We start from the raw sequence: 25,756 nt of genomic DNA, 5'->3' as shown, positions 1-25,756 counted from the left end.
GTCACAAGGACTTAAGTCCGGGGAGTATGGTAGATGGTACAGTACTTCCCAGTCCCATCAACCGAACAGAGCAGCCATAGCTTGCGCTGTATGCACCCGCGCATTATGGGTCGCAGCGAAAGTCGAAAGTGCGTCAGAGCCCCAGTATGGTGGAAGTTATGGTGATTCTCGTGTACGACTGTGATGGTGTTATCCTATCGCATTACGTTCCTCCACCGCAGACCGTCAATGCACGGCATTACTGTTCGTTTTTGGAGCATCACCTGCGTCCAGCTTTGTGAAAGAAACGGCGACACTTTCTGCGCAACCCACCCATCATTTTGCACGAAAATTCGCGGGTGCATACAGCGCAAGCGGTGGCTGCTCTGTTCGGTCGATGGGACTGAGAAGTACTGTACCATCCACCATACTCCCCAGACTTAAGTCCTTGTGACTTTGATTTGATTTCGAAGATGGAGGAACCACTTCGCGGCATTCGCTTCAAAACTGTTCCAGATTTTCGACAGGCAGTAGACCGCTCCATTCGCACCATCAACGGAACAGCATCTGCTAACGGCATACTACGCCTTCCACATCGCTGGCAACTGGTTCTACACCACACGCAAACATGTAACGCTTGTGTATCGGTTGTTAATAAATAGTTGCCACCATTTAAGTCCCAACCATCGCATTTTGCTCCTTTTTCCGAATGTGGTCCGATTTCCATGGGTGAGGCTATGCACGAACCTACGGCAACCGCGATATAAGTAGGTTCTCGTTTTCCATTCCACGATTCGGCAGTTTCCACCTTTTTTAAATTAAATATGTACTGTTATTTCTTCTAGGATTTATTTTGTCATTCTGTTCACATTTGAGCTACGTCCAGTTACCTGTTCCAAAGTTTGTTAATTTTTGAGATTTTGCAATAGCGCAGATAGCGGTGTAAGAAAACTAAATTCTTTACCAATTAACAATTCACACAAAAAAAAACACACCAAATATAGTGGAACGTAGAATCGATAGTTAGAATTGACCTGTGTTGTTTAATTATGAGCAGGGATCCCAGAATTTAAAATCCTAAAGAAAAGCACTTCACAGAGCCATTGCTAAAGTGCCAATAATAGCATTCGTTCGAATCGACCACTAGATCTGACCGATTCTACGGTCTCTTATATTTCCGTTTTTGTACAATCGGCATTGCTTTTTTTCAGCATTGCAATTTTTTGTGTTTATCTCTGTATTACTTAGAAAAATAATGCACCTTGGTCAATTGTAGTTACCGATTCCATCTTTGTCATTTTCTCATGAATTTTCGTACCTCTTGTAACGTTTTATCGTTCAGGATTTTTCTGTTGCTTTCTCCTTATTTCATTTTAATGTTCTTCTTACGTTTCGTATATGATACTATTTACTCCATTTCGTATTTCTTGTGTTGGAATATATTTTTTCTCTGCCCAAAACCCTGCTGTTCTGCGGTTACCGCTTACGATTCGTGATATTTTAGCGGACTTTCTAGATCGTCATTTACTCGCGTAAACTATGGTAATTTATTTTACGCATGCATATTTCCTTTTTTCCTGTTACTTTCTTTTTCGACATTTCAATTTCTTTGCGGCGGAAGTCATTGCTATGTAATTAACCACGTGAACTGTTATTGTAATTTATCTTCTGCCTGTGTATCACCCTTTTTGTAAAGCATTGGTTTGTTTGTGAATAAGCTTCGTTGCCTTCAAACATATAGCCTCTCCGGCTTATGTATGACGTCATTGGCCAAACGTGGCGGGTGGAATCGGACCCCAGAATTTATTCAATATTCCAATAGCAAACTTTTATGTGTACTTTTACAGTAATGTATAACCCAAAGACAAAATTTAAAATGTGTTAGATAAAGGTCAGTTTGTCTTTCTGAAAGAGACAAACACCAGAGAGGTAGTTCAGAGGTTGTTAGTCGCAATGGAACGAAAACACAGGACACATCCAGACACGTTCATGAGATTTGTGTACAAGGTAAGCATTCCACAGTGTTAAATGGTGTAAGATGTTAGAGATTCTCAGAAAAAAAATACAGCAAGTACAAGAACCAAGAGATAAAAATATTAATGGAAGACGAACAATGATATACTCTGGTGAAATAAGCTGTGAGACAGGGACGCATAGTTCTCCTCTCCCCCCCCCCCCCCTCCTGGTTCAATACCTACATCGAAGAAGCAATGACAGAGATAAAACCTAGTCTCAGGTGAGGCATTAAAATTCAGTGTGAAAGAATTTCAAAGATGGATATTATATTCGTGCCCTCAGTGACACGGAAGAAGAATTACAGGACCAGTTGAATGGAATGAACAATCCGGTGAGTGCAGATTATAGATCGAGAGTAAACCGAAGAAAGACGAAGCAGGTATGAGACTAGCAATAAACTTTGCGTCAGAATTGGTGATTCTGCTACGCTGAAAGTAAAGTAATATATGACGGACGAAGCAACGGTGGCATGAAAAGAACACTAGCACGGGAGAAGAGGATAAAACGGGACAAAGGAATTCCATTAGTAGCAAACATAAGTCTTAATTTTTGAAAGAAATTTTTGAGTAAGTACGATTGGAGGACAGCATTGTATGGAAGTGAATCACAGACTGCAGGAGAAACGGAAAAGAAAAGAATACAAGCGTTAGAGATGGATGCTACAAATGTATATTGAAAATTAAGTGGATTGATAAGGTGAGAAATGAAGAGGTCCTCCGCAGAGTTGACGAAGAAAGGAACGTGCGGAACACATTGTCAGAAAGAAGGGGTAGGACGAGAGGAGACATTAACTCATCAGGTAATAACATTCATTGCACTACAGGGAGCTGTGGAGTATAAAAACTGCAGGTGAGACAGAAATCGGAATACGTGGGCTATCGCACAATCTCAGAGCAATGAAGCATTGGGAACACGAAACGGTGTGGTTCAGCCTACTATCACATTCCATATGCACTGATGATACTTCACCACTGATTATTTAAACCATAACAATGCCTTTTTTGTTGAGGCCATTAGTCCGAAGACTGGTGTTATACAGCTCCCCATGCTAGTGTATCCAATGTAAGCATGTTCACCATTGCATAACTACTGCCACAGTTCAAATGGTTCAAATGGCTCTGAGCACTATGGGACTTAACATCTACGGTCATCAGTCCCCTAGAACTTTGAACTACTTAAACCTTAACTAACCTAAGGACAGCACACAACACCCAGCCATCACGAGGCAGAGAAAATCCCTGACCCCGCCGGGAATCGAACCCGGGAACCCGGGCGTGGGAAGCGAGAACGCTACCGCACGACCACGAGATGCGGGCACTGCCACAGTTCAACAGAAACTACTCACTGTATTGAAGCTTCCGTGTCCCACTACAAGTTTTACCACCCACACTTCCCTCCATTACTGAATTACGATTTTTTTCTGCCTAAGGACACGTACTACCAATTAATTCCTTCATTCTCTCAATCTGCGTATGAAAACCAGTTATATACAGTATCTCCATATTAATTACCCAACCTATTCATATGATCTTCAGCATTCACTTATAATATATTCCAGAATCTACTTTTCTTGTTTCGCCTTTTTATTGTCCAGTGTTGATTCTGTACAAGGCTACACTCCAAATACCTTCAGAAATGTCTTCCTAACATTTGAATTTATATCCAATGTTAACAAATTCGCCCTACTTCAAAAATACATTTCACGCTATCGCCAGTTCTTTTTTCTACCTGTTTCGATCGTAGTCCTTATTTTTCTGACACAGTAAGAGAGTTCATTTATTGCTTGTAGTGTCTCATTTCATAAACACATTCCCTCAGCATCAGCTGATTTAATTCTAATGCTTTCGACACTTGATGTTATACTTTTCTTGAATATCAACTGACACCGTCTTTTAAGGAGACCCTCTATTTTGTTCAACTGCCTTCCATAGTCCTTTGCCGCCTTTGACAAAATTTCGGTGTCACTGTCACACCGCAAAATTTTTATTTCTACTCCCTGCACTTTAATTCTCGTTCCTCATTTTTCCTTCACAGGTTCTCACAATGTCTTTGGTTGAAGGCTGAACGGACGGGAAGTATGTGTGAATGAAAGACCCAAGGAAAGCGGTCGTTTCACTGACGGCATTATGTCACCCCAGAGGCCCAGCGGCAATGTGTCTGAAATGTTTTGCACGTTTACCCATTTGAAAACCGCGTGATGGAAATGCTGTGCATCGCGGTTCTGACCTGAATCATTTAGGTGACACAAAAAGGGACGAAATCTGGATAAGAGTGGGGTGTGATGATCTTCGCATCGTGTGACAGCAACACGGTGGCGCTGGGGGGAATTGTGATGAAATTTGGTGCCAATGTGACATCTGGCTTCTTTCTAGAATGTGTCGACACCTTGCTGTTCGAAGCACCGTGGAAGTCGAGGACGACGCCACAGGGAGCCACACTTTTGCACCATTACAGAAGAATACGATAATGCGGTGCCTGTGTTCCTAGGAGAACGATGTAATGTTTCCCTGGACACGCACTAATTTCCAAAGCAATAGGCACTGAGGTGACAACAGCCATTATGAAATAAATGAATACGAACAAGCAACATTTGTGTAATGGAATGACGACAATGAAAATCTGTGCCAAACCTGGACTCGAACCTGGATTCCCCACTTTGGTTCTAATGGCTCTGAGCACTATGGGACTCAACGTCGGAGGTCATCAGTCCCCTAGAACTTAGAACTACTTAAACATAACTAACATCACACACATGCATGCCCGAGGCAGGATTCGAACCTGCGACCGTAGCGGTCTCATGGTTCCATACTGCAGCGCCTAGAATCACACGGCCACTTCGGCCGGTTTCCCCACTTTACACGAGCTGTCGCCTTTATCACTTTGACTACCCGTGCACAACGCACAGTCAGACGCAAACTTCCATATATCGCGGATCCTGCGGCAGATTCTGTTCTTGTGCACACATATCCGTACGTGGGAGATATTTTCAACATAAAGTTGGCTGTTTGGTACCTGCGGGTAGATACGGTATTGCAGCGCGTCTGTTGTTAAGGAGAACGATGCAGTGTTCTTTCGGACAGTCATGCCTGTCCGAAGGCACAGGCACTGTGGCGACTGACGCTATTATAAAATACATTAATTGTATTCGGATTTGAGAATGAGAACAACTGTCAGCTACATAAGGGAATGATGTAAACGAAATTTTGTGCTAGAGTGGGCCTCAAACCTGGATTTTCCGCTATATGCGTGGTTCCTAACCTTTCGTAGTCCATTACCCCTGAGTGCAATCAAACTTTAGATAGTACCTATACCGTCAACCCCACTGCCATCTATTGCCCATCCATACCCTACATTATCACCAACCTTAGCACCTAACTAACCTGTAGAATGAAAGACTTTTTTTGGAACACTTTTTTTTCAGAATAATGGAAGATAAATCATATTTAGTTTGTGTATGAGTGTGTGTGTGTGTTACAATTAATGACGAAGAAATCCGTGGTGCATCACAAGAGCTACCCACAACGTCCTCAGAAAAGAAACCTAACTATTCACAGTGAGGATACACAGTTGTTAAAAAACATCCTTCCCCTGCATTACTGCTAGCCATTACGGCACTTCCTTGAGCTCCACACTGTTACCCCATTCGAAATCAAAACAAGTTCAGCTGTGTGCACTTCATTGCTGCACTCCTTACTTCTGAACTGGCAGAAATTGGACGACTTCAGGCTCTTAAGGCTTTGGGTCTAACCACTCTAATGATAACAACAGTAACAATAATAAAACGGTATATGGACTATAGTAGCCCTTAAAGTTTTACAGCTGTGCCACGCCGTCAGTTAATTGAGTTAGCCGGGCGGGATTAGCCGAGCGGTCTAGGGCGCTGTAGTCATGGACTATGCGGTTGGTCCCGGAGAAGTTTCGAGTCCTCCTTCGGGCATAGGTGTGTGTGTTTGTCCTTAGGATAAATTAGGTTAAGGAGTGTTTTAGCTTAGGGACTGATGACCTTAGCAGTTAAGTCCCATAACATTTCACACACATTGGAACATTTTTAATTCATTTATCTGTTTCGAAGCAAGTAATGAAGCAGTTTCTGGACTACTGAGAAATTGAGAAAAAGTAATTATTGATACCTTACACAATCAGTATTAGATTGTTATAAAATTATGATAATATTAATGATATTTTGAAAATAGTTTAGTTTCATGAGTGAAAGAGAATCGAATCCTTTAGTTTCTACACCTCAGAAAATTTCATTTTTCCCCTCAGATCATCATCACACCCAGATTGGGAACAACTGCCTTATATGCTAGCGATTGCCTTAACTGCTTCGGCTATCCGTGCACGACCCATGACTAGACCCAAATTTCAATATTGAAGTTTGGGTCTAGTCACGGGTCGTTTCGTTGTTTCTGCGCCATAACCTGTCCTCGTGTAAGTTATACCTGACGCTTAAGAGTACTCGTGCCCGCAGGACAACACGTACGTGACGAGCAAGTGCAGCGACTGCCTGCGCGACCGCGCGGACAAGCTGGTGGTGCTGGAGCCGGAGGGCGGCGCGGCGGCGCTCAACTGGTCGGCGTCGGCGTGCCTGTGCCACGGGGGCGCGCAGCTGCCGCCGCTGTCGGTGGTGTCGCGCGGCGAGCGCCTCACGCTGGAGCTGCGCGTCGACGCGGCGCACGCCGCCTCCAGCTACTTCAAGCACGCGCCGCCGCTGTTCGAGGCGCGCTACCGCTTCGTGCACGCGCCGCTGTGCGGGCCGCCGCTGCTGCCGCCCGCCACCGACGGCGAGCTGCGCTTCCCCAACTACGAGGCGCTGCTGGGCAACGTCGATCCGCCCAGGACGGTGCACTGTATCTGGGAACTGCAGGTGCGAAAGCTCCTTCCCGGTTCTCCGTACTGGCTACACAGTAGCGGTGTATACATGAATTCGAGTTATATAGAGCTAAAGTTGTTTCTCGCTTGTTTACAGTCTTCCCAATTCCTCTCCGAGAGATCCCTTCAGTCAAATTCAGTCCATAGTATACATCTAAAAGTGTACGTATATTGTTGTTGTAGGAAGAGCCCAAACACAGATAGCGTTTTGTCTTTGATTTTACATAAAATATAAAATTGCAAAATATTAGGCTTAAAAGCACGTAACATTTACTGGTTACTGCTACGCACCATTCAAATTTTGGTTTCAGAAAATATAATTAAGATTTATTAGATCAGTGAATTTTAAGAACAGCTGTAAAAATCGGATACCTTCTAAAAATAATCAAAATAACACTAGAAAAATTCGTAGAGCGGTAGCAAATCAGAGAAAACGTAAATATCTGGTATACTAGATAGAACTGTAGTCCGCCCCGATATCTGAGTGGTCACCGTGACGGATTGCCGTCCTACGGGTCCGGGTTCGATTCCCGGTTGGGTCGGGGATTTTCTCCGACCAGGGACTGGGTGCTGTGTTGCCTTCATCTTCATTTCATTCCCATCCGGTGCGCAGGTCGCCCAATGTGCCGTCGAATGTAATAAGACCTGCACCAGGGCGGCCGGACCTGCCCCGTGAAGGGCCTCCCGGCCAATGACGCCAGTCGCTGATTTCCACTTTTTCATAGAACTGTAAACTCTCTCTGTGGTTTCTCTGCTGAATCTGAGTCCTGCTGTGGATTTTTAAAGTTTGCTTTTGTGGCGTTTAACGAAACTACTGACCAATTTTTTCCAGCAATTTCGTCTTCGAAAATGTGTTCAACGTCATTTCTCTCTGCTAACTGTAAGGCCATACTTCACAGTTCATTACGGGTAAGCGCAAGAAAGAAGCTTTCATAGCGAGACAATAATAAACCACTTAGTATTGAAGATCTGTAGCCAAAATTGTCTACTTCACCTTATTTTTGAGCTTCCCCAGGTGTACCATTCATGTTAGATAGTTTAATAAATGTTGTTTTTCGAACATTAAACTGTTCACTGCCTTCCTTTCAGCCCATCTGCCCTCTTTTACCAACCTCTCCCAGTGTGTTATTGGAGTCAGATACGTAATGGCAAGAGAATAAGAGAATTCAACCCTCTCGCTGTTACGAGCATACGTGTATGCTCGAAAGATAGAGCGCGCAGACGGCTACGGGCGTACATGAACGCCCGACAGACAAAACGGCCAGACTAAGGCATTCATTTACGCCCGGCAGGCAGCAGGACCTGACGGCTGTGCGTGGGAGCAGGTAAACGTGCACAAAACAATGGCTACTGGCCCTTGTCAGCATTTAAACATTCCTACCAACGCCTTCGTTAACTGTTCTTTGCAATGTCGGAAAGCACTACAGCTCTCACCTGCTCCAGGTTCCCCTCTGCTTACGACTTGATCGAATAGACACAATTTCATTTTCTGTCGAACACAAGACATATTACACAAACATATACTGTCTGAAGGGAACATATCCTAATGAACTAACGTATCAGATGTGTTACGAGAGGGGAATAGTGTACTAAAATACTTGCAGTTTCGCATCAACACTCTCGGCCGCGCGAAACCGATAACGGACGTACTTCCAAGCAACTGTAATCTGATTTACTAATCTAGAAAGAAGACCTGTAACGTAAAAAGGAATGAATTATTCTACTCAAGTAACGTATCAGACGTATAACAAAATACCTGCAGTTTCTCAGGAACTCTCGCGGCCGCGAGGAACAGGAGACGGCATGCACGGCCCAATTAGCTGTGATTTGTTTTTCTCATCTACAAAATACACATGACAGACACCCTTTATAATGTGGAAACGCATGAATTATCCTGCGCAACTCACGTAAAAAATGTTGCAGAAAGCAAGAAGTGTAGCAAAATACGTGCATTTTCTCAGGAACACTCACTGCTGATGCGAAACAGATGGTCCGTGCTTTGGGACCCATCGCTAGGAACTACTCTTTTTCAAACTTTATATGTTCAACCGTATTATTCTGATATTAATGAGATTTTGATATGGTTCAGGCATGTACTTTACGAGTGTAAATCTCAAGTTCCAGAATTTTCCGATCACAGATAGGGAAGTTCGTATAATTTCTCTAAACTAACTTTTCCTCTCACCAGGACAAACGTATAACAGTAAGCTAGGATTAGTTTTGAATCTCCCTTACGTGGGCATTAGAAATTTCAACGACTGTGACTGTACAGTGTGACAGTGATTTTACAACGAATTTTGTTGGAGAGTGGTTTTATGCACCCTGAAATGTCCGATTAGCCGTGAGTGGCCGCAGCTTGTAGCGGTCGTCCTGCTGTCAGACGCCCGCCGATTGAGGGCACAATACCTTCACCCACTTTGGTTGGTTAGGCAGACTGTACGCTGAGTCCTAGCAGCCGCGAACGGGTTAAACATGAAAAAGTAAGGAGTCCTGTTTAGTAACATAAGGGGGTCGATTTTGCGCAGTTACATCCTACTTGATGTCAACCAAATCAATTTATAGCCGAACATCTAAATGAAACAGTTTAATCGTGAACATTAACGTTAAACCTTAATAAACAAGAACACATATATAAATACAGATGCTCAAATGCCAATATTTACGAGAAACAACGAAAAATGTATCGCAGTGTAAAAATTTTTTCGTCGTCAAACCATGTAGTGGCGAACTGATAAGTAACAATTGAAGTGCGTAACTTGTGCACTCCGCTACACGGTAGTACATGCCTCAGCTACGACTTACACTTTGTCTCACTGGAGTTCGGGACAATGCATAACCAAGAGACCATGCAATCCGCTTTCGAGGGAAAGTCCATGAACCGTGGTATATACTTTCAAAATCTTTTCTTAAAGAATTTACTCTATTTTCTAGCGATTCATCAAGAACATTAACACACCATGTCAGCGAGGAAGTCGTTGCCAAGGAGTAACTGATGGAAACAAATTGAACTTCAACCAATGGAAATCTTATTCATAAACGCCTTTCCAAAAACAGATTTAAAATTTATAAGCAGAAAATCATCCACTAAATATCAAGTTACAATTTAACAAATGTGAATTTTATTCCTAAAGCTTTTTCAAAACAGATTTAAAATTATAAGCAGAAAAGCACCATTTTTTTTGTTACATTAGGAGCCTTCGGGCTGAGAAGCTTCCGCTCCCTTTCCTTTCAACACGGCCGTAATCACGACCGCTCACGACGAACTTTGAAAAACTACACGGGTGCAAATCTGCAACATACCAGATTACTTTAAGCTAAAAATTTTAAAACTCACACAAACACATTAACTATGCACCCCGTAAGAGCTATGGAAATGATACAAACAGTCACACTAAGAAATTATTTTCCACCAAAAGTGCAATTCGTTTTTGAAAGGGCTCTTGCCGTGGAAGGGTGGCAACGTTATAAAAATGACTATTTAAATAAATCCCATGAAATTGAGACTTACATTCTCTACATTACACATATACCGCCTGGCAAGGTGATAGGCAAGATAAAAACATATTTCAAGAATCGGCCTTTACCTTAATTCTTCTTCTTCTTCTTCTTCTTCTTCTGCTTTTACGGCCTCATTGGACCACTTCAGTCAATCATTTCTGGTCCTCTTCTTTGGTATTTTCCCCTTCCGAGTGGCCCAGTATCTCTTCATTCGTTCCGATGCTTTTCGTCGTTCCTCATCTGTAAATACCCTTTTCATTGTATGTCGTTTGTCAATTTTTGGTTTAAATCTTATTTCTGTGTCCCTCAACTTCTTTAAATTTGGCGTTTTGTTCTGCAAATCATCCAGGGTTATTTCCAGTTCTTCCATATCCTCTCTTATTTCCTTAAGCCATCCTCCTTGTTGTTTCAACTTCCAGAGTTTCTCAATAATTTTCCTTGATAATCTGGTTTCTGGTGTCCTCAGAATGTGACCACAAAAAGAGATCCTTTTCTTTCGTATAGTATCAGTGATGGGCTCCAGTTCTCTGTATACCACTTCATTTGGAACTATCCGCCATTGCCCAGCTTTTTGATATTTCTTATTTATGCATGTTCTAGCAATTCTTCTCTCTACTTTTAAAATTTTGTCAATTCTGTTTTTCTGGGTGACTTTAAAAAGAGTTTCACTTCCGTATGTAACCTCTGGTTGAACCACCATCTTGTAAAGTTTTAATTTTGTTTTAATTGATAGACATTTTTTATTGTACGTAGACCACGTTAGTTTTTGAGCTTTTATCATTTTATTAGTTCTTGCTCGCCATGCAGGTTTCTCGTCCAATTTATGTGTTATAATTTCACCCAGGTATTTAAATTGTTTCACTATTTTAATTTCCCTATTATTCACTGTGATGTGATCTATTACAAGTGGATCCGTTACCATTATTTCAGTCTTTTCAAATGATATTTGGAGTCCTAATTTTTGTGCTATATTTTGTAAGCTTGTTATTTGTTTCGTGGCTTCCTGAATATTATTAGCTAGTAATGCTAGGTCATCAGCAAATCCCAAGCAATTTAGGTTTATTTTATCTTTCTTAGTCCCAATTTTAATATTCATAGGATTTTCCTTGTACCATTCTCACATTACATATTCAAGAGCACAATTGAATAGCAATGGTGATAAACAATCTCCCTGTCTCAACCCTGTTTTAATCGTAAATGGTTCAGATATTTCTCCTCTAAATTTTACTTTGGATTTGGTGTTTGTTAAGGTTAACTGTATCATTTTTATTAATTTAGGATGAAGTCCAAAATTCCTTAATATTTTCATCATTGGAGATCTATGGATGCAATCATACGCCTTTTTGAAATCTACAAAGGTTATGACTAGTTGTTTTTGCCTTCTTTTGTAGACATCCATAACTAACTTCAGGGTGATTATCTGTTCTGGGCAGCTTCTCCAGGATCTAAATCCTCCTTGATATTCTCCCAGTTCCAGTTCTAGTTGATCTTTACAGCGGTTGTATAGTATTCTTGACATGATCTTATACGTGCAGTCCAAAAGGGAAATTCCTCTATAGTTGTCTGGATTTGATTTTTCTCCTTTCTTATGTAATGGATGTATTATAGCAGTAGTCCAATTTTCTGGTAATTTCTCTTCATTCCAGATTTTTACTATGCATTTGTGTAATGCTATCTTTACTGGTTCTGCTGCATATTTCCAAAGTTCAGCAAACGATTGATCTTCTCCACTTGCTTTGTAGTTTTTGAGTTCTTTCAAAGCTCTGTAGACCTCATTAATTGTAGGTGGATTTATATTTTCTGCTGGTGTTTTAATTGGGGTTTCTGTGTTTATCTGAAGAAGTTCTGGGGGATCTTCACAATTTAGTAACTTGTTAAATGTTTCTGCTAGAATTTCTGTATTTTTACTATTGCTATGGGCTAGGCTATTATCTTTATCTTTTAACATTAATGTTGGAGGATCATATCTTTGTAATTGTCTGCCAAATATTTTGTAATAGTCTCTTGAGTTTGTTTTTTCACTATTTGTTTCTATCATTAGAAGTATATCTTTTTGGTACTGACGTTTAACTCTCCTTATTATTTTTTGTGTTGTCTTCCTTTGTTTTGTGAGTTCCAAATATGATTTTTCTGTTTTTTCATTTTGATGCCTTAACCAGGCTTGGTGTCGATCCAACACTGCTTCATCACATTCATCGTTCCACCACTGGTGTTTTTTCCTTGGATTTATAGGGGCAACTTGTTCAGCTATTTGTTTCAATTTGGGAATTATTTCTTCCAGATCATCTGTTATTTTTATATCCCTGGTTTGTGCTTCATAATCCTCATTTTGTATCAGTTTATGAGGGTCATAGGTTCTCTTCTTCTTCTGGTGGGATTTTTTCTTTGCTAATGGGGTTAATTTAATTTTAATTTTTATCATGTAATGATCTGATCCGGTATCTGTCCCTCTCAGTACTTTCACATTGTAAATTTCCTTGTGGTAATTCTTATCCATGCAGACATGGTCCAGTTGCCATTCTCCTTTTTTCCAGTCTGGATGTTTCCAAGTTTTAAGTTTACTTGGTCTTCTCTTAAAATACGTCGACTTTGAGATCATGTCATGGTTTCTGCAAAATTCCACTAGTCTTATGCCATTTTTGTTTGTTCTTCTTTGTGCTGTCCATTTCCCTATTATGTCTCTATATCTCTTTTCCCTTCCTAACTGGGCATTGAAGTCTCCAATTAAAATTTTGATGTGATTTTTATTAATGTTATTCGTCGTTTGATCTAAGAGCTCCCAAAATTTTTCTACCTCTTCTCTGTGTTCTTTTTTATTATTTTTATCATTTGTCGGGGCATGGGCATTTATTATTGTGTACATTTTATTTGCAGCTTTTAGAGTTAATGTTGAGAGCCTGGGAGATTGTGCTTTAAATTCTATTATGGACTCTATTATTTTCAGACTCACCACGAATCCTGTTCCAAATTGTGGACACTGTTTCATGACTCTTTTTCCTGGTATTCCCTTATAAATCCTATATCCTTGTGATTCTATCGGCTCCTGATCAGTATTTCTCATTTCTTGAAGTCCGGTTATGAGAATCCCCTTGCGATCCATTTCATCCGTCAGAATTTTGAGTTTGCCTGGTTGTATGAGGGAATTTATATTGTGTGTCGCAATGTAGTTTATTTGTCTTGTCTTGAGTTTTGGTCGTCTGTCCGTTTTGGGTATTTTCAGATGCTCCGACTCATCCAAGTTATCTTTCAGGTGACTGCCCACCGTATCCGAGTGCAGTCTTCCTTGGTTATTGCCAAGCGGTGGATTATTCCTTGAAAGATTTCCTTCCATGTTTGACTTTCAAAGGTAGTCAACCTTGTATGGAGCAAGCTCCGAGTTACAACTGCGGTTGTTAGCCGTAGAGGTTGTTTAGTGTTTGGTCCGCGAGAGTTATTTTATTTCGCTCAAGTCCGCCGGTAAACCGGTGAGGACCCCCCTATCCGCCACCTGGGACGCGCCACGTCGGAGTATCACCTCTCCGCCTGCTACGACACCGTAGTAGGTTCGTGGTACCTTAATTCTATAAATTCGTTAACACCGAATCCGAAGAACATGACAGCGGCAGCTATTAACGTACGGCACACCGACCGACAGACCGACAGACAGACACTAACTGCCCAACAAATGCGGACGAGAGACAAACGAGCAAGCTGGGGACGAGAGACTGAAGACCAACACAAGTAGAATTTAACAAGTACCTGAAACAACATATCACAAATCACGTAAGTTCTAATAACTGCGATTTCTGGCGAAGACCTGGCGCAGCATCCCCAAAACGCTCTCCCGAACCGTCCGCTGCCAGCCGCTTCAACGGACGCAGGAAGGCGCGCCGATCTCCCGTTTCACGGCGTCGCAGCTCGCCCCGGCCAGCCCGATATCGTGGGTTGGCTCCAGTTGCTATCGTGTCAGCCGCGAAGCCACTGCGCCTCGCTATACGGCGCGGCCACTGGACTCAAGTGGCGACCTCACACGCGCCGACGCTCCAGGCACACAACTCATCTTGTGTCCCAGTGTGCGACCCACCAACGAACAATCCAACCGCCAATGACCGTTGCCCGAGTAACTCGAGCAGACTGGCGGCCTAACACATACTAGCACTCCGGACGACAGACAGAAAGACACTAACCGCCTCACCAATGCGGACGAGAGACAGACCCATACTAACTTCGCTGACCAACTAGCCAGACTCGGCGACTGACAGACTACCCTGGCTGACCAACTGCCTCCGACTGACTGACTCAGACTGACAGACTCACCAGGCCTGAGAGACTGCCCCTGGCGAGCTTATAGCGCCGCTTGAATGCACGTGAACAGGCAACTTTTCCCTTTCCCACCAGAGAGAGCCACCAAAGCCGCGATTGCCACAGCGGCGCCACCGCCAGAAACGGAAGGCGACTGCTTTACACTACGGTCTGCAGCGCGCTCTTCAAAAGAGCAAAACTTACTACGGATTCGTCCATATTAGGATAATTTCCTCTATCATTCACGTATCAGTAAAAATATAATCTCACCACCGATTTCATTGCAAATAGAAGCGATTCAGTAACGGAGGAAGTAAAGTGGAAGATCAACCAACTCATTTGGTACATGTCGGACTGTGATAAAATGTCGGCGGACTTGTCAGTGTCCTCTATACCGTGCAGCGGTTCGTTGACAGCTGGTCGTCTTCATCTTCCATGTCCCACGGCTGTGACGCTGCGCTCTCTGCCGCTTAACTCCTTCCTTTTTCTCCAGGGTGACAGCCCGTCCAGCCGCTCTTCAGGCAGATTGCTACCTTGCTGCCGAAGCGTATTATTGTGTCCTCTTATCTCCTAGCATTACCTGTTGATTACCTAGATGATCGCACACTGGTCTTCTTGGAAAACCGCCAAGAATTCCTCCAAGTATTTATCTGCATTTCTGTGTTGTCAACAAGGCTACAACCCAACAATATACCCACTTGTTTGCCACAGTAGTGCCCTCAGGCATTCGCTCAAGTAACCCCATGTGCTCGAACATTCCTCATTTGTCAGTCAGTTTTTAAATGGGACAACCCTTTCAGAGAAAAGCAAATAGTTAAACTATATCCGCCAGTCTTCTGTTGCTTTCCAGGAAGTCTCACAGTGTCTAAATAAGTGGAGCCCATCTGTAGTGAGCGTCTGGATACGAAGTACTTCTTTTTTTAAAATTTGTTTGTGCATTTGTGTGTGTTTGTGTGTCATACGTTTCCTCTACGCTTTGATACGGGCCACCAGTAATTCTTCTCCTGTGCTAAGCACTTCATGTAACGTAAGAGTACCAATTGCATCCTACAATCTCCATTATTTGCTGCCTGTATTCCAATTTCTGTCTTTTCTTACATATGTTTATCCTCTTCAGCACCCTCTGGTGCCATGGATGTCATTCCCTAGTGCCTTAAAACTACCTACCATCCTCTCTCTTCATCTTGTCAGTGTTTTCCACATTTTCGTTTCTTCCCATTTGTTCATTTCCTCGCCGATTCTGTGGCGATCCTTCTCGTTCTTTACCTTATAAGTCCACCTATTTTTCAGCCTTCTCATGCAGCTCTGCACCTCAAATGCTACGATTCTCCATACGTACACTCTCAGACATATGTTTCTGAAGTTAAGGCCTATGTTTGAAACCAGTAGACTTCTCTTGGCCAGGAATGCTGTCGTTGGGTGTGCTACTCTTATATGGTTCATCTGCCGTTGATTATTTTGCTTCCAAGGTAGCACAATACTTTGACTTTGTCTACCTCGTTATCACCAACTTTGATGTAACGTTCCTCGATATTCTCGTTTCTTCTAGATCTCAATATGTTTGTCTTTCTCTGGTTTATTCTCAATCCATTTTCTGTAATCCATTAGATTGTTCATTCCATCCAACAGATCCTGTATTTCTTTTTCACTTTCACTTAGGATTGCAATTTCATCGTCGAATCTGATCATTGATAACCTAGCATACTAAATTCTAATAGCACACGTGAACCTTTCCCATATTTGCATCATTGCTTCCTCGATATGAAGATTGAACGTTAGGGCGAAAGACTGCATCGCTATCTTACATTCTTTTTAATCCGCACACTTCGGCCTTGGTCTTCTAGTCTGACTGCTTTCTCTTGCTTCTTGTACATGAAGTACATATGGGTCTTTCCCTGTAGCTTACTTCCACTTTTATCAGAATGTAGAACAGCTTCGTCCATTTTGCATTGTCGAATGCATTTTTCTAGCTCAACAAATCCAATAAGCATATCGTAATTTCCCTTCAGTCTTACTCCCCTTATTAACTGCAGCGTCACAGTTACCTTTCTGGTGCTTTTTTCTTTACTAATGCCAAACTGACAGTCATCTAATTTTCTTCAGTTTCTTTTTCATTTATATTAGTCCTGTAATTCGCTTGGATGCAAGAGCTATTAAGCAGACTGGGCGATAGCTTTCGCGCTTGTCCATCCTTCCTATCTTCGGAATAGTGTGGACTATACTTCCGCAAATCTCATACTTCCTACACACAACACTGGATAACAGGAATGGGCGCTATACTTTACTAGTATATATTCAGTTTCTGGCTTCAAATTATTTATGTTTGATTTTAAATCTTCTCACTGAGTGATAAATGAATGTAAATGCCATGTGACTAGGGCCTACCGTCGGGTAGACCGTTCGCCGGGCGCAAGTCCTTAGATTTGACGGCACTTCGGCGACTTGTGCGTCGAATTGAGTGATTTACAGTCTGTTATTTGTTTTAATAAGAAGATTGGCAACCACTCTGAAAGCCCTACCCACAAGGTGTGAAGATGAGAAAACTATCAAAAACCTTCTAGTGATGGTCCCTGATAAAGGATAAGTAACAGCCAGAATTGCTGATATCCCTTTATAAAATGTACCTTATGCTTATCCTTAGACCCTAATCGGATTTGTTCGTATTGTAATAATACACTGTGTGGATTGATAATCCACTAAGGTATTTACGTAGTCAAAATATTTTCAAACCTGTGTGAAGGTCTTTTAAAATTAGGATGTAGGTTGAAACATTATCATCCTGGGAATTGGCCTTTAAGGAACGGTAGAATGGGAAATTTGGGCTACCCAACTTTTTGCTTCACTTGTTTTATTCTGACAACAAAAGGTGAAATGACAGACTTTTCAGAATGAGATTTTCACTCTGCAGCGGAGCTTCTGTATAGTTTGGAAGGTAGGAGACGAGATACTGGCAGAAGTAAAGCTGTGGGTATCGGGCGTGAGTCGTGCTTCGGTAGCTCAGTTGGTAGAGCACTTGCCCGTGAAAGGCAATGGTCCCGAGTTCGAGTCTCAGTCGGGCACACAGTTTTAATCTGCCAGGAAGTTTCATGACAGACTTTTGTTTTTATCAAATTTAGTGAGATATTGTTAGGTGCCTCCAAAACATTATTTCTTCGTGAAGTCGAAGCGAACATAAGATCTCACCGTGGGCCTCTTTTGAAGTTTTTTTGTAAGTATTTCAAATCTTCACCTATTTTATGAATGTGACACCTTCTCAGATGGTCGCTCTTAGCATGACTCGTCAACACTTGGTTGCATAAAAGGCACACAGCCAATCGTTTTTTCGACGGTTCGTAGCCCGTCACGTGCAATTCCAGGCAAGGGGCAATACCTTACTGGTTGAAGGTATAAAATTAATTTACAATGTCGCTGAAAGGTGCAAGCAGGAGACCTAAAATGAAGAGCTGCTCCACCCTCTCTTTTAGCCGAAGAGACGAATAGTAACTTAGAGAGGAGGAAGCTTCAACTTTGTGGGAAAAATTCAAAATTTCATTTACGATCTGCCAAAATCTCACTTTCATCTTCATTTACACTTAATGTAACGGCAACATGTTTTTTTCGATGAAATGGATCTCTTAGAGGATGAAGTCGACCCTGGGGGTTTATGTAGACTCCTTTGGAAATCACTACTCTAGTCCAAACTTACAGTGGACATTTTCTACGCTCTTTCCATTCGCAGGTACATTTACACGTTGTTATTAAATGAAGAACGAAATTTAAAACAAAAATTCGTAGCATCTCATACCACCTTGTGGTTTTCTTTGCGTTAATTTTTCAACCACGCTTACCATAGTCTTCAGGCATGCTCTGCAGCATGTAGATAGAATTGTCACTGTTTTAAGTTTTTATTACCTAGTCATCAGCGAATAAGAGACAGCTGGGCCTATAGACCATCATCAATTTACATTCATTCCGCTGCACATTTACCTCTAAATGACTTCATTGTTCCTTTGAGATACATTTTGAATTTCAGAAAAACTTATCGTTCACTGAGCTAATTTATATTTTCTCAACTAAGATTACCTTTCTTTTGCTAAACTGGTACACGACTCAAAATGTATGTTAAATGGCCTATTTGTCATCTGGAACTATAAACCGGTTAATCCTTGACTTTGATGACCAGGAATGTCGTATGGGACGTCAGAAAAAAGGGTTTGTTTGATTCCATCTTCCGATTTACACAGGAGCCCATATACATATCGATTTGACGAGGCCGGCCGCTGTGGTCTAGCGGTTCTAGGCGCGCAGTCCGGAACCGCGCGACTGCTACGGTCGCAGGTTCGAATCCTGCCTCGGGCATGGATGTGTGTGATGTCCTTAGGTTAGTTAGGTTTAAGTAGTTCTAAGTTCTAGGGGACTGATGACCACAGATGTTAAGTCCCATAGTGCTCAGAACCATTTGAACCATTTTTGATTTGACGCCATGTGGATGAAAGCGAGATCGACTAGATAACGAGCATTAGGCGGACGTGGGTGACGCATGTAGGTTTATGTGCAGATGTGCCTTCTCAAGGGTATCATAAAGGAGCAGTACGACGTTCACGGTTGTGTCATTTGTTAAAGGTACTCGACGTTATAGATCAGCGTGTCTTGTGTTTGTGTGTTCTGCTTCATTGAAGAGGCCGGTAGCAAGGAACGGCGAGGTAGAGTCCGAATTTTGACTGCAGAAGAGCTGTCGAAGTGAAATTCGTTCCCAAAAATCTGCTGAATACGGCGAACGCAGTGTGTCACGAGTTCGTGTATCAGAGTGTAAATAATCGATTTCGATATGGTCGGATGTCACTGAGACACAGCTGTCGGCCAGGAGAGACTCACTGTGTCATTACCGTCTTCCGTCCTGAAGCGGCTGATGCTGCCGCTAGAAATTATCGACGGTGGTCGATGGAAGACATTCGCCTCTCCTTCGGCATTAATAATGGCACGTCTCGCGCCTTCGTGACAGAGCAGTTCCGCAGAATCCGTGTGCAGCCCAACGGACGAACAGAATTTGAACAAAACTTCTGCATCACTGCAGCAACTGGAGCGGTATCACGAGGAAGAATATCATTTTCTGTCCTGTGCTGTCGTGGGAGATGAAACACGGTGTCATCATTTAGAATGAGAGCCATCAACTGAAGCAACATTTGCTTACTGGAATGTTCTTGCCTCTATTACCGTTTACTTTCGCCCATGTCACTTTTCTCTACCAATTGAAACCACAGGGGGGAAAATAAGTAACTACTCTTTTCAGTCACTTACTTCATACTCCATTCATGTAGCTAATTGTTTGTGTATTAGTGCACAACTACTTTAGGGATTAGGAAGAGAAATTTCGACTGCTTTAAAACAGGTCTGAATCACACCAAAAGCGGATTTTTTCTTTTTCCACTTTCGGTTAGCCAACCTGCATTCATTTAAATAAACATTTATTTTATTCTCCAGTTCGGTCATAAGCTTTTACCAAATGGTCAGATTCATTGTGATTCTTACTGCTTTTGGGGCAAAGTGCTTGTTGCTGAATTGTAGTTATAGTCAATCTCGAAGACCAACGGCAGATTTTACATTAATTTCTTTCTTCTTGCAAGATACTGCAGGACAATACACTGACGGAGAAATATCGCTACACAAAAAATAGTCAATGTACAGTAATTAAACTTTTGGAACACATTTGTCCAGGTAACATATTTCTTTAATTAACATTCAAAAATCACAGGTTAATGTAAGAGCGATATAAGCCATTACACATGTGAAATTCTGGTACATTGATACATTAATAACCAATATAACGCCCAGAGTGTTGAATGAAAGCATGCAAACGTGGATGCACTATGTTGTACATGTGCCGGATGTAAGTTTGTGAGATGGGCTTTCACGCCTGTTGAACTTGATCGGTCAATACGCGGACAGTTAATACTTTTTTTGGCTGACTCTGGAGTTGCCATGCAGTGATATCCCATATTTGCTCAATTGGTGGCAGATCTGGTGATCGAGTAGGCCAAGACAACATCTCAACACACTGTACAGCATGCTGAGTTACAAAAGAGGCATGTGTTCGAGTGCTAGTTTTCCTAGCTAGCAGAACAGTTGGTTTTAGACCCTCAACTGACCTCCTCGTAACACAGACACAGCCGAGGCAGAAACTGCTTTTATCAGAAAACATAACAGACATCCACCACGCCCTCCAATGAGCTCTCCCTTGACATCACTCCAGTCGCAAGTGGCGGTTGTTTGGGGTCATTGGAATGCACGCTACAGGAGCTCTCCTTGAAGTAATCGATTTGTAAGAGTTCGTTTTGTCACCGTCGTGCCAACTACTACTCCAATTTCTGCTGCAAATGTAGTGTAATGCTACAGAGTTACATTCCGAACACGACTGTCTTCCCTCTCGGTATTACCATTTGGCCGTCCGGGATCCATTCTTTTTGCAACCGTATATGTTGTTGACCACCGCTGCCAGCAGTCACGTACAGTGGCTACATTGCGACCACGCTTTTTCTGCAGTATCGCAAGAGAAACATCCTGCTTCTCGTAGCCCTATTCAGCGAACTCGTTCAAACTCAGTAAGGTGTTGATAATGGCGTATTTGTCGCCTTAAACGAAGTTTTGACTAACACCAATTCAACACGTAGAATCGCAAAGGTAACGAACGATCGCGACCATTACAGCACGTTTCAAGAAAACTTGATTTGTATCCTCACAGTGGCGCTACTAGCGCCACTCTCATGCGACTGGTGTGAAACTGAATAGTCTTCATCTTTCAGATGTAGAAACACACTTACCAACATTCGGTTATGTCCCACAAATCATTCTGGGTATTGCTTTCTTTTCGTCAATGTAGTTTATGTCTGAGCGACAAATACGTTGAACTACCTACAACTATAGATCATTCTAAACAGTATAGGTCCCATGGAACGTTGGAAAATTTAGTAAAAAGGCTCAGGCCACAGTGCGAAGTAGGCATTACAGCTGCAAAATGACATATTTTGGCAATATGCAGGCACTTTACGGTGGAAAATAATTTAACGTTTTAAAACTATGGCTCTCCCCGAGGCCAAACTAGGGGGCTTCAGTAAGTCATCAGTGACGTATTACTACATTCAGAATACAGTACCTGATTAAACGAATCCGAACACCGCTAAGTAATGCGAAGCTGATCACTTGATGTCACAAGAGAAAAATCCACCAGTAAAGAGTAAAGGAGGCGGGAGGTAGGGGGAGTTATCGTGTTGTCAGTACAGATTCAAATGGTTCAAATGGCTCTGAGCACTATGCGACAACGACATCACACACATCCATGCCCGAGGCAGGATTCGAACCTGCGACCGTAGCGGTCGCTCGGCTCCAGACTGTGGCGCCTAGAACCGCACGGCCACTCCGGCCGGCAGTACTGATTCATGTCATTATATTTCATAACGTGTTTTTTTTTTTTTAATTTACTACAGAATGTTCACACAACAATGAAAGCATGTACAATTACTCCCATACACTTACGCCACTACAAATAAACGAAGGCTTCAGGAATAGGATTTTGGTGTATGAATATTTCTTTTGGATTTCATGATACGGCCTGCACACGTGTTTCCGTAAGAGCTTGCAAAAATTTACAGTTCATATAGGACGCTCCGTTGAACTACCTGATATAGGGAACCCGGTGTCAGAGAGGCTAGCTTAAGGAGATAATAATGTGTGCGAGTGGTCCTCAAGTTGCCAGGTCTCTCGTTTCGTCTTTCCAACGAACCAGTCTCGCGCATTCGTATAGAGAGAGAAATAAACACTCCTCGTGACTGATGATGCTTGATAGCAAATCATGCCCTATGCAGCCTTTCAGCAGCGAGAGCATTAAAACGTACTTTGCCATACGCAAGTGCATGTCAGAGAGTTCTGTGAAACTGTACCCGTACTGTTCCATCGTACTGTACTGTACATATCTGAAGAGCATTCAGTAATGATTGGCTCTTTCGTTGACTCACAGCCCTTTCGCTATTCGGACAACACAGATACAATACAACAGAGCCACCTCATGGACAAGTGAAGTAAACAAAACCTGCATTATGACTTCCGAGTAATCAGGCTCGTCGTCCTCGTTTCCTTGCAGGAAATAAACAGCACAGTACGGGTAAACATTTACTGTTCAAATGTTCAAATGTGTGTGAAATGTTATGGGACTTAACTGCTAAGGTCATCAGTCCCTAAGCTTACACACTACTTAACCTAAATTATCCTAAGGACAAACACACACACCCATGCCCGAGGGAGCATTCGAACCTCCGCCGGGACCAGCCGCACAGTCTATGACTGCAGCGCCTTAGACCACTAGGCTAATCCTAACATTTACTCATGTTAGTAGCATATAAGCTGGGAGACAGCGATGCTGGACAATGTGGTACGTGAGTTTACTTCCATATCTCCCTAAGCTTTCTCCGATGCCAGGTTCTCTACTTCAAATTGTTCAGTGGAGCATTCTTTATGTCCTGTACGATTTTGCACTATATTACGGAAACACACTGTATAGTAATTGTTTGTTCCTCGCGTTGTTCAACAGGTCCACAGGGATCGTGACCTCTGGCTGAACGTGGACCGAATGAAGCTGGAGAACGGGGCGTGCGACGAGAACCGGCTGGAGGCGTTCGTGTCGGGCCGCGCGGCGCCCTTCCTGTCCATCTGCAGGGAGAACGTGGCGGCGGCGTCGCGCGAGCTGCCCATCCTGACCGCCGCCGACCTGGCGGCGTCGCTGCCGCCGCGCGCGCCGCCGGACGCCGTGCCGTCGGTGCGGCTGGTGTTCCGCGCCAGCGTCTGGCCCGCCATGCCCACCTTCAAGATCGCGTGGACCGAGCTGTACCGCCTGCCGCGCAACCCGGACGGCACGCTCGCCACCTCGCGACTCACCGAGGCGGCGGCCGGCTCCGAGCCGTGCGAGTTCGTCTGCCCGGGCCAGTCCGGCCTGTGCATCCCGATGCGGCTCGTCTGCAACGGCGTCGTTAACTGCCCGTCGCAGGCCGGCAACGCCAGCGGCGTCGGCGCCGGCGCGGCGGCCGGGTCCGCGGTGTCGTCTCCCGACGCGGGCGTCGCGGCGGCGGCGGCCGACGACGAGAGCGGAGAGATGTGCGCGCGCCAGGAGGCGGCGCCCGTCAACTGGCTGGCCGTGGGGCTGGGGGCGGCGGGAGGCGGCATCATGGCGGCCGCGTGCCTCGCCGTGCTGTGCCGCGCCTGCTGCCGCAAGAGGCACGCCGACGACGACGGCGACGGCGACGGAGACGACGCGCACGTGCCCTACTGACAGTGAGACCAGCTGCTGGGGCGGCGCGCGCGCCTCGCGCTGCACGGCGACCTCGAGTACTTCGTGTAGGCCGGCCGCCACCGCCCCGCGGCGAGCAGACACCGTGCGTCGGACACTCTGCGTTGACACGCCTCTACGGCGCTGTGCACACGAGAAAAGCCTCGTCACTTACAAGACTCCAATCCGATGTACTTCTCACACGAATATATCATTGTTATCGTACTACAAACACGTCGACAATAGTAATCTAGTAATAGTCACCAGACGCTACTTACTGGTTTGTCTCGAGTGTACCATGTCCACATACCGTCGCAACTGACTTTACGTCGACTTTACACTTGAAGTGCCCTCAGTCACAGTACACTCTCTTAAATTCTTACGTATCTCTACCGTTATAAGGCCGTTCTAGGGTAAAGTCACTCGTTGATGGAAATGGACAGCGATTCAGAATGCGGTATTTGCGCTGACAGAGAGGTCGTTGCTGACCTGAAAGTTCCGAATGATAGTTTTTTTTATATATACATATATATAGAGAGAGAGACAGCTGCCAACCATTGCACCAATCGCCGTTCCTCTGCAGGCCTCGCCGGATTTCTGTATGCTTTATCAGCTTGTGGCACTCATTCTGCACAGCATAAATAACATGCAGACACGTTGTCATATACATACGACCAATACCAACAGCAAATCATCTTTCTGTACCATCCAAAATATCTTTTTGCAGCAAGTTAATATATGATGTCTTGCTTTATTCTGTTTGTGATACTGACTTCGATATGAGCCCACGGGGTTACAAATTTTGGCAACCAATGCACTGTCAAATGTGGTGTGATCCCCCAATCGTCTCTGCCAGTTGACCGTTCTTTCCATGAGTTTGGTTTCTACTTGTTGATCAGCAGCACACGAGTTACAGGTTTCACATACATTTGCGTAGCTCGAATATCTGTGTGTCTCCTCCAGTCAAAAATCAATTATAGCTACAGTGACCGTCATGTTCTTGAACGTTATGTTTAAGGGAAAGTACACAATATAAACAAACAGGCAACGCTCAAAGGATTCACTGTCACCTGCACTTTTCGTATTCCACGCAGTTTCAACAAGTATTTCAGAGACCATTGAGAACATAGTACCTATTCAAAATCGTATCGTATGTTGGTTTACTCTGAAAGCATCGTCTATAGATGCAATTCAAAATTTTCAGACTTTCCATTTCAGACTGTTACTATGCGCTCTTGACGCAATCAATTGGTGATACTGAACTGCAGCAGCCCTACACTGCAGAACGGAAATTTCTGATGTGTACTGAAGTACTGATCCAGAAGTGACGTTCACGTTTGTAAAGATAAATCGCTGCGGCAAATAAACATTGTTTCATGAGCCGGCCGGGGTGGCCGAGCGGTTCTATGCGCTACAGTCTGGAACCCCGTGACCGCTACGGTCGCAGGTTCGAATCCTGCCTCGGGCATGGATTTGTGATGTTCTTAGGTTAATTAGGTTTAAATAGTTCTACGTTCTAGGGGACTGATGACCTCATAAGTTAAGTCCCATAGTGCTCAGAGCCATTTGAACCATTTTTGTTTCATGAATGTCGACATATATAACGCGTCATGAAATAACCAAGCCTTCACAACAGTTTTGACGAATTATAGCAGCCAAAGAACAAGTAGTTGCAGTATTGCTTTTTTCTAACGAGGTATGCGAGTAACTGTTGTGTTTTCGAGATTAGTGGAAAGTAATGGTGTACCAGCATGGTATCTATTTGCAGTGAATCCTTTTCCAGAACGAGTCGGAGAATGCAGAACTAATTCAAGCCAT

The 25,756-nt window shown here is 43.4% G+C and overlaps 1 protein-coding gene across 1 annotated transcript in view; it reads left to right on the top strand.

The window, feature by feature from the left end:
* Positions 1-23,941, top strand: part of LOC126235063 (uncharacterized) — a 559,517-nt gene extending 535,576 nt beyond the window's left edge. The window contains exons 8-9 of the mRNA XM_049943798.1: positions 6,467-6,862; positions 23,207-23,941. Coding sequence (XP_049799755.1) covers positions 6,467-6,862; positions 23,207-23,941 — 1,131 coding nt within the window. The remainder of the gene's footprint in view (positions 1-6,466; positions 6,863-23,206) is intronic.
* Positions 23,942-25,756: the final 1,815 nt, after the last annotated feature.

The sequence above is a fragment of the Schistocerca nitens genome, chromosome 2, assembly GCF_023898315.1.
Source record: "Schistocerca nitens isolate TAMUIC-IGC-003100 chromosome 2, iqSchNite1.1, whole genome shotgun sequence".
NCBI lineage: Eukaryota > Metazoa > Arthropoda > Insecta > Orthoptera > Acrididae > Schistocerca > Schistocerca nitens.
Note: the sequence above shows the minus strand (reverse complement) of the source record. Positions and strands in the feature narration are given on the sequence as shown.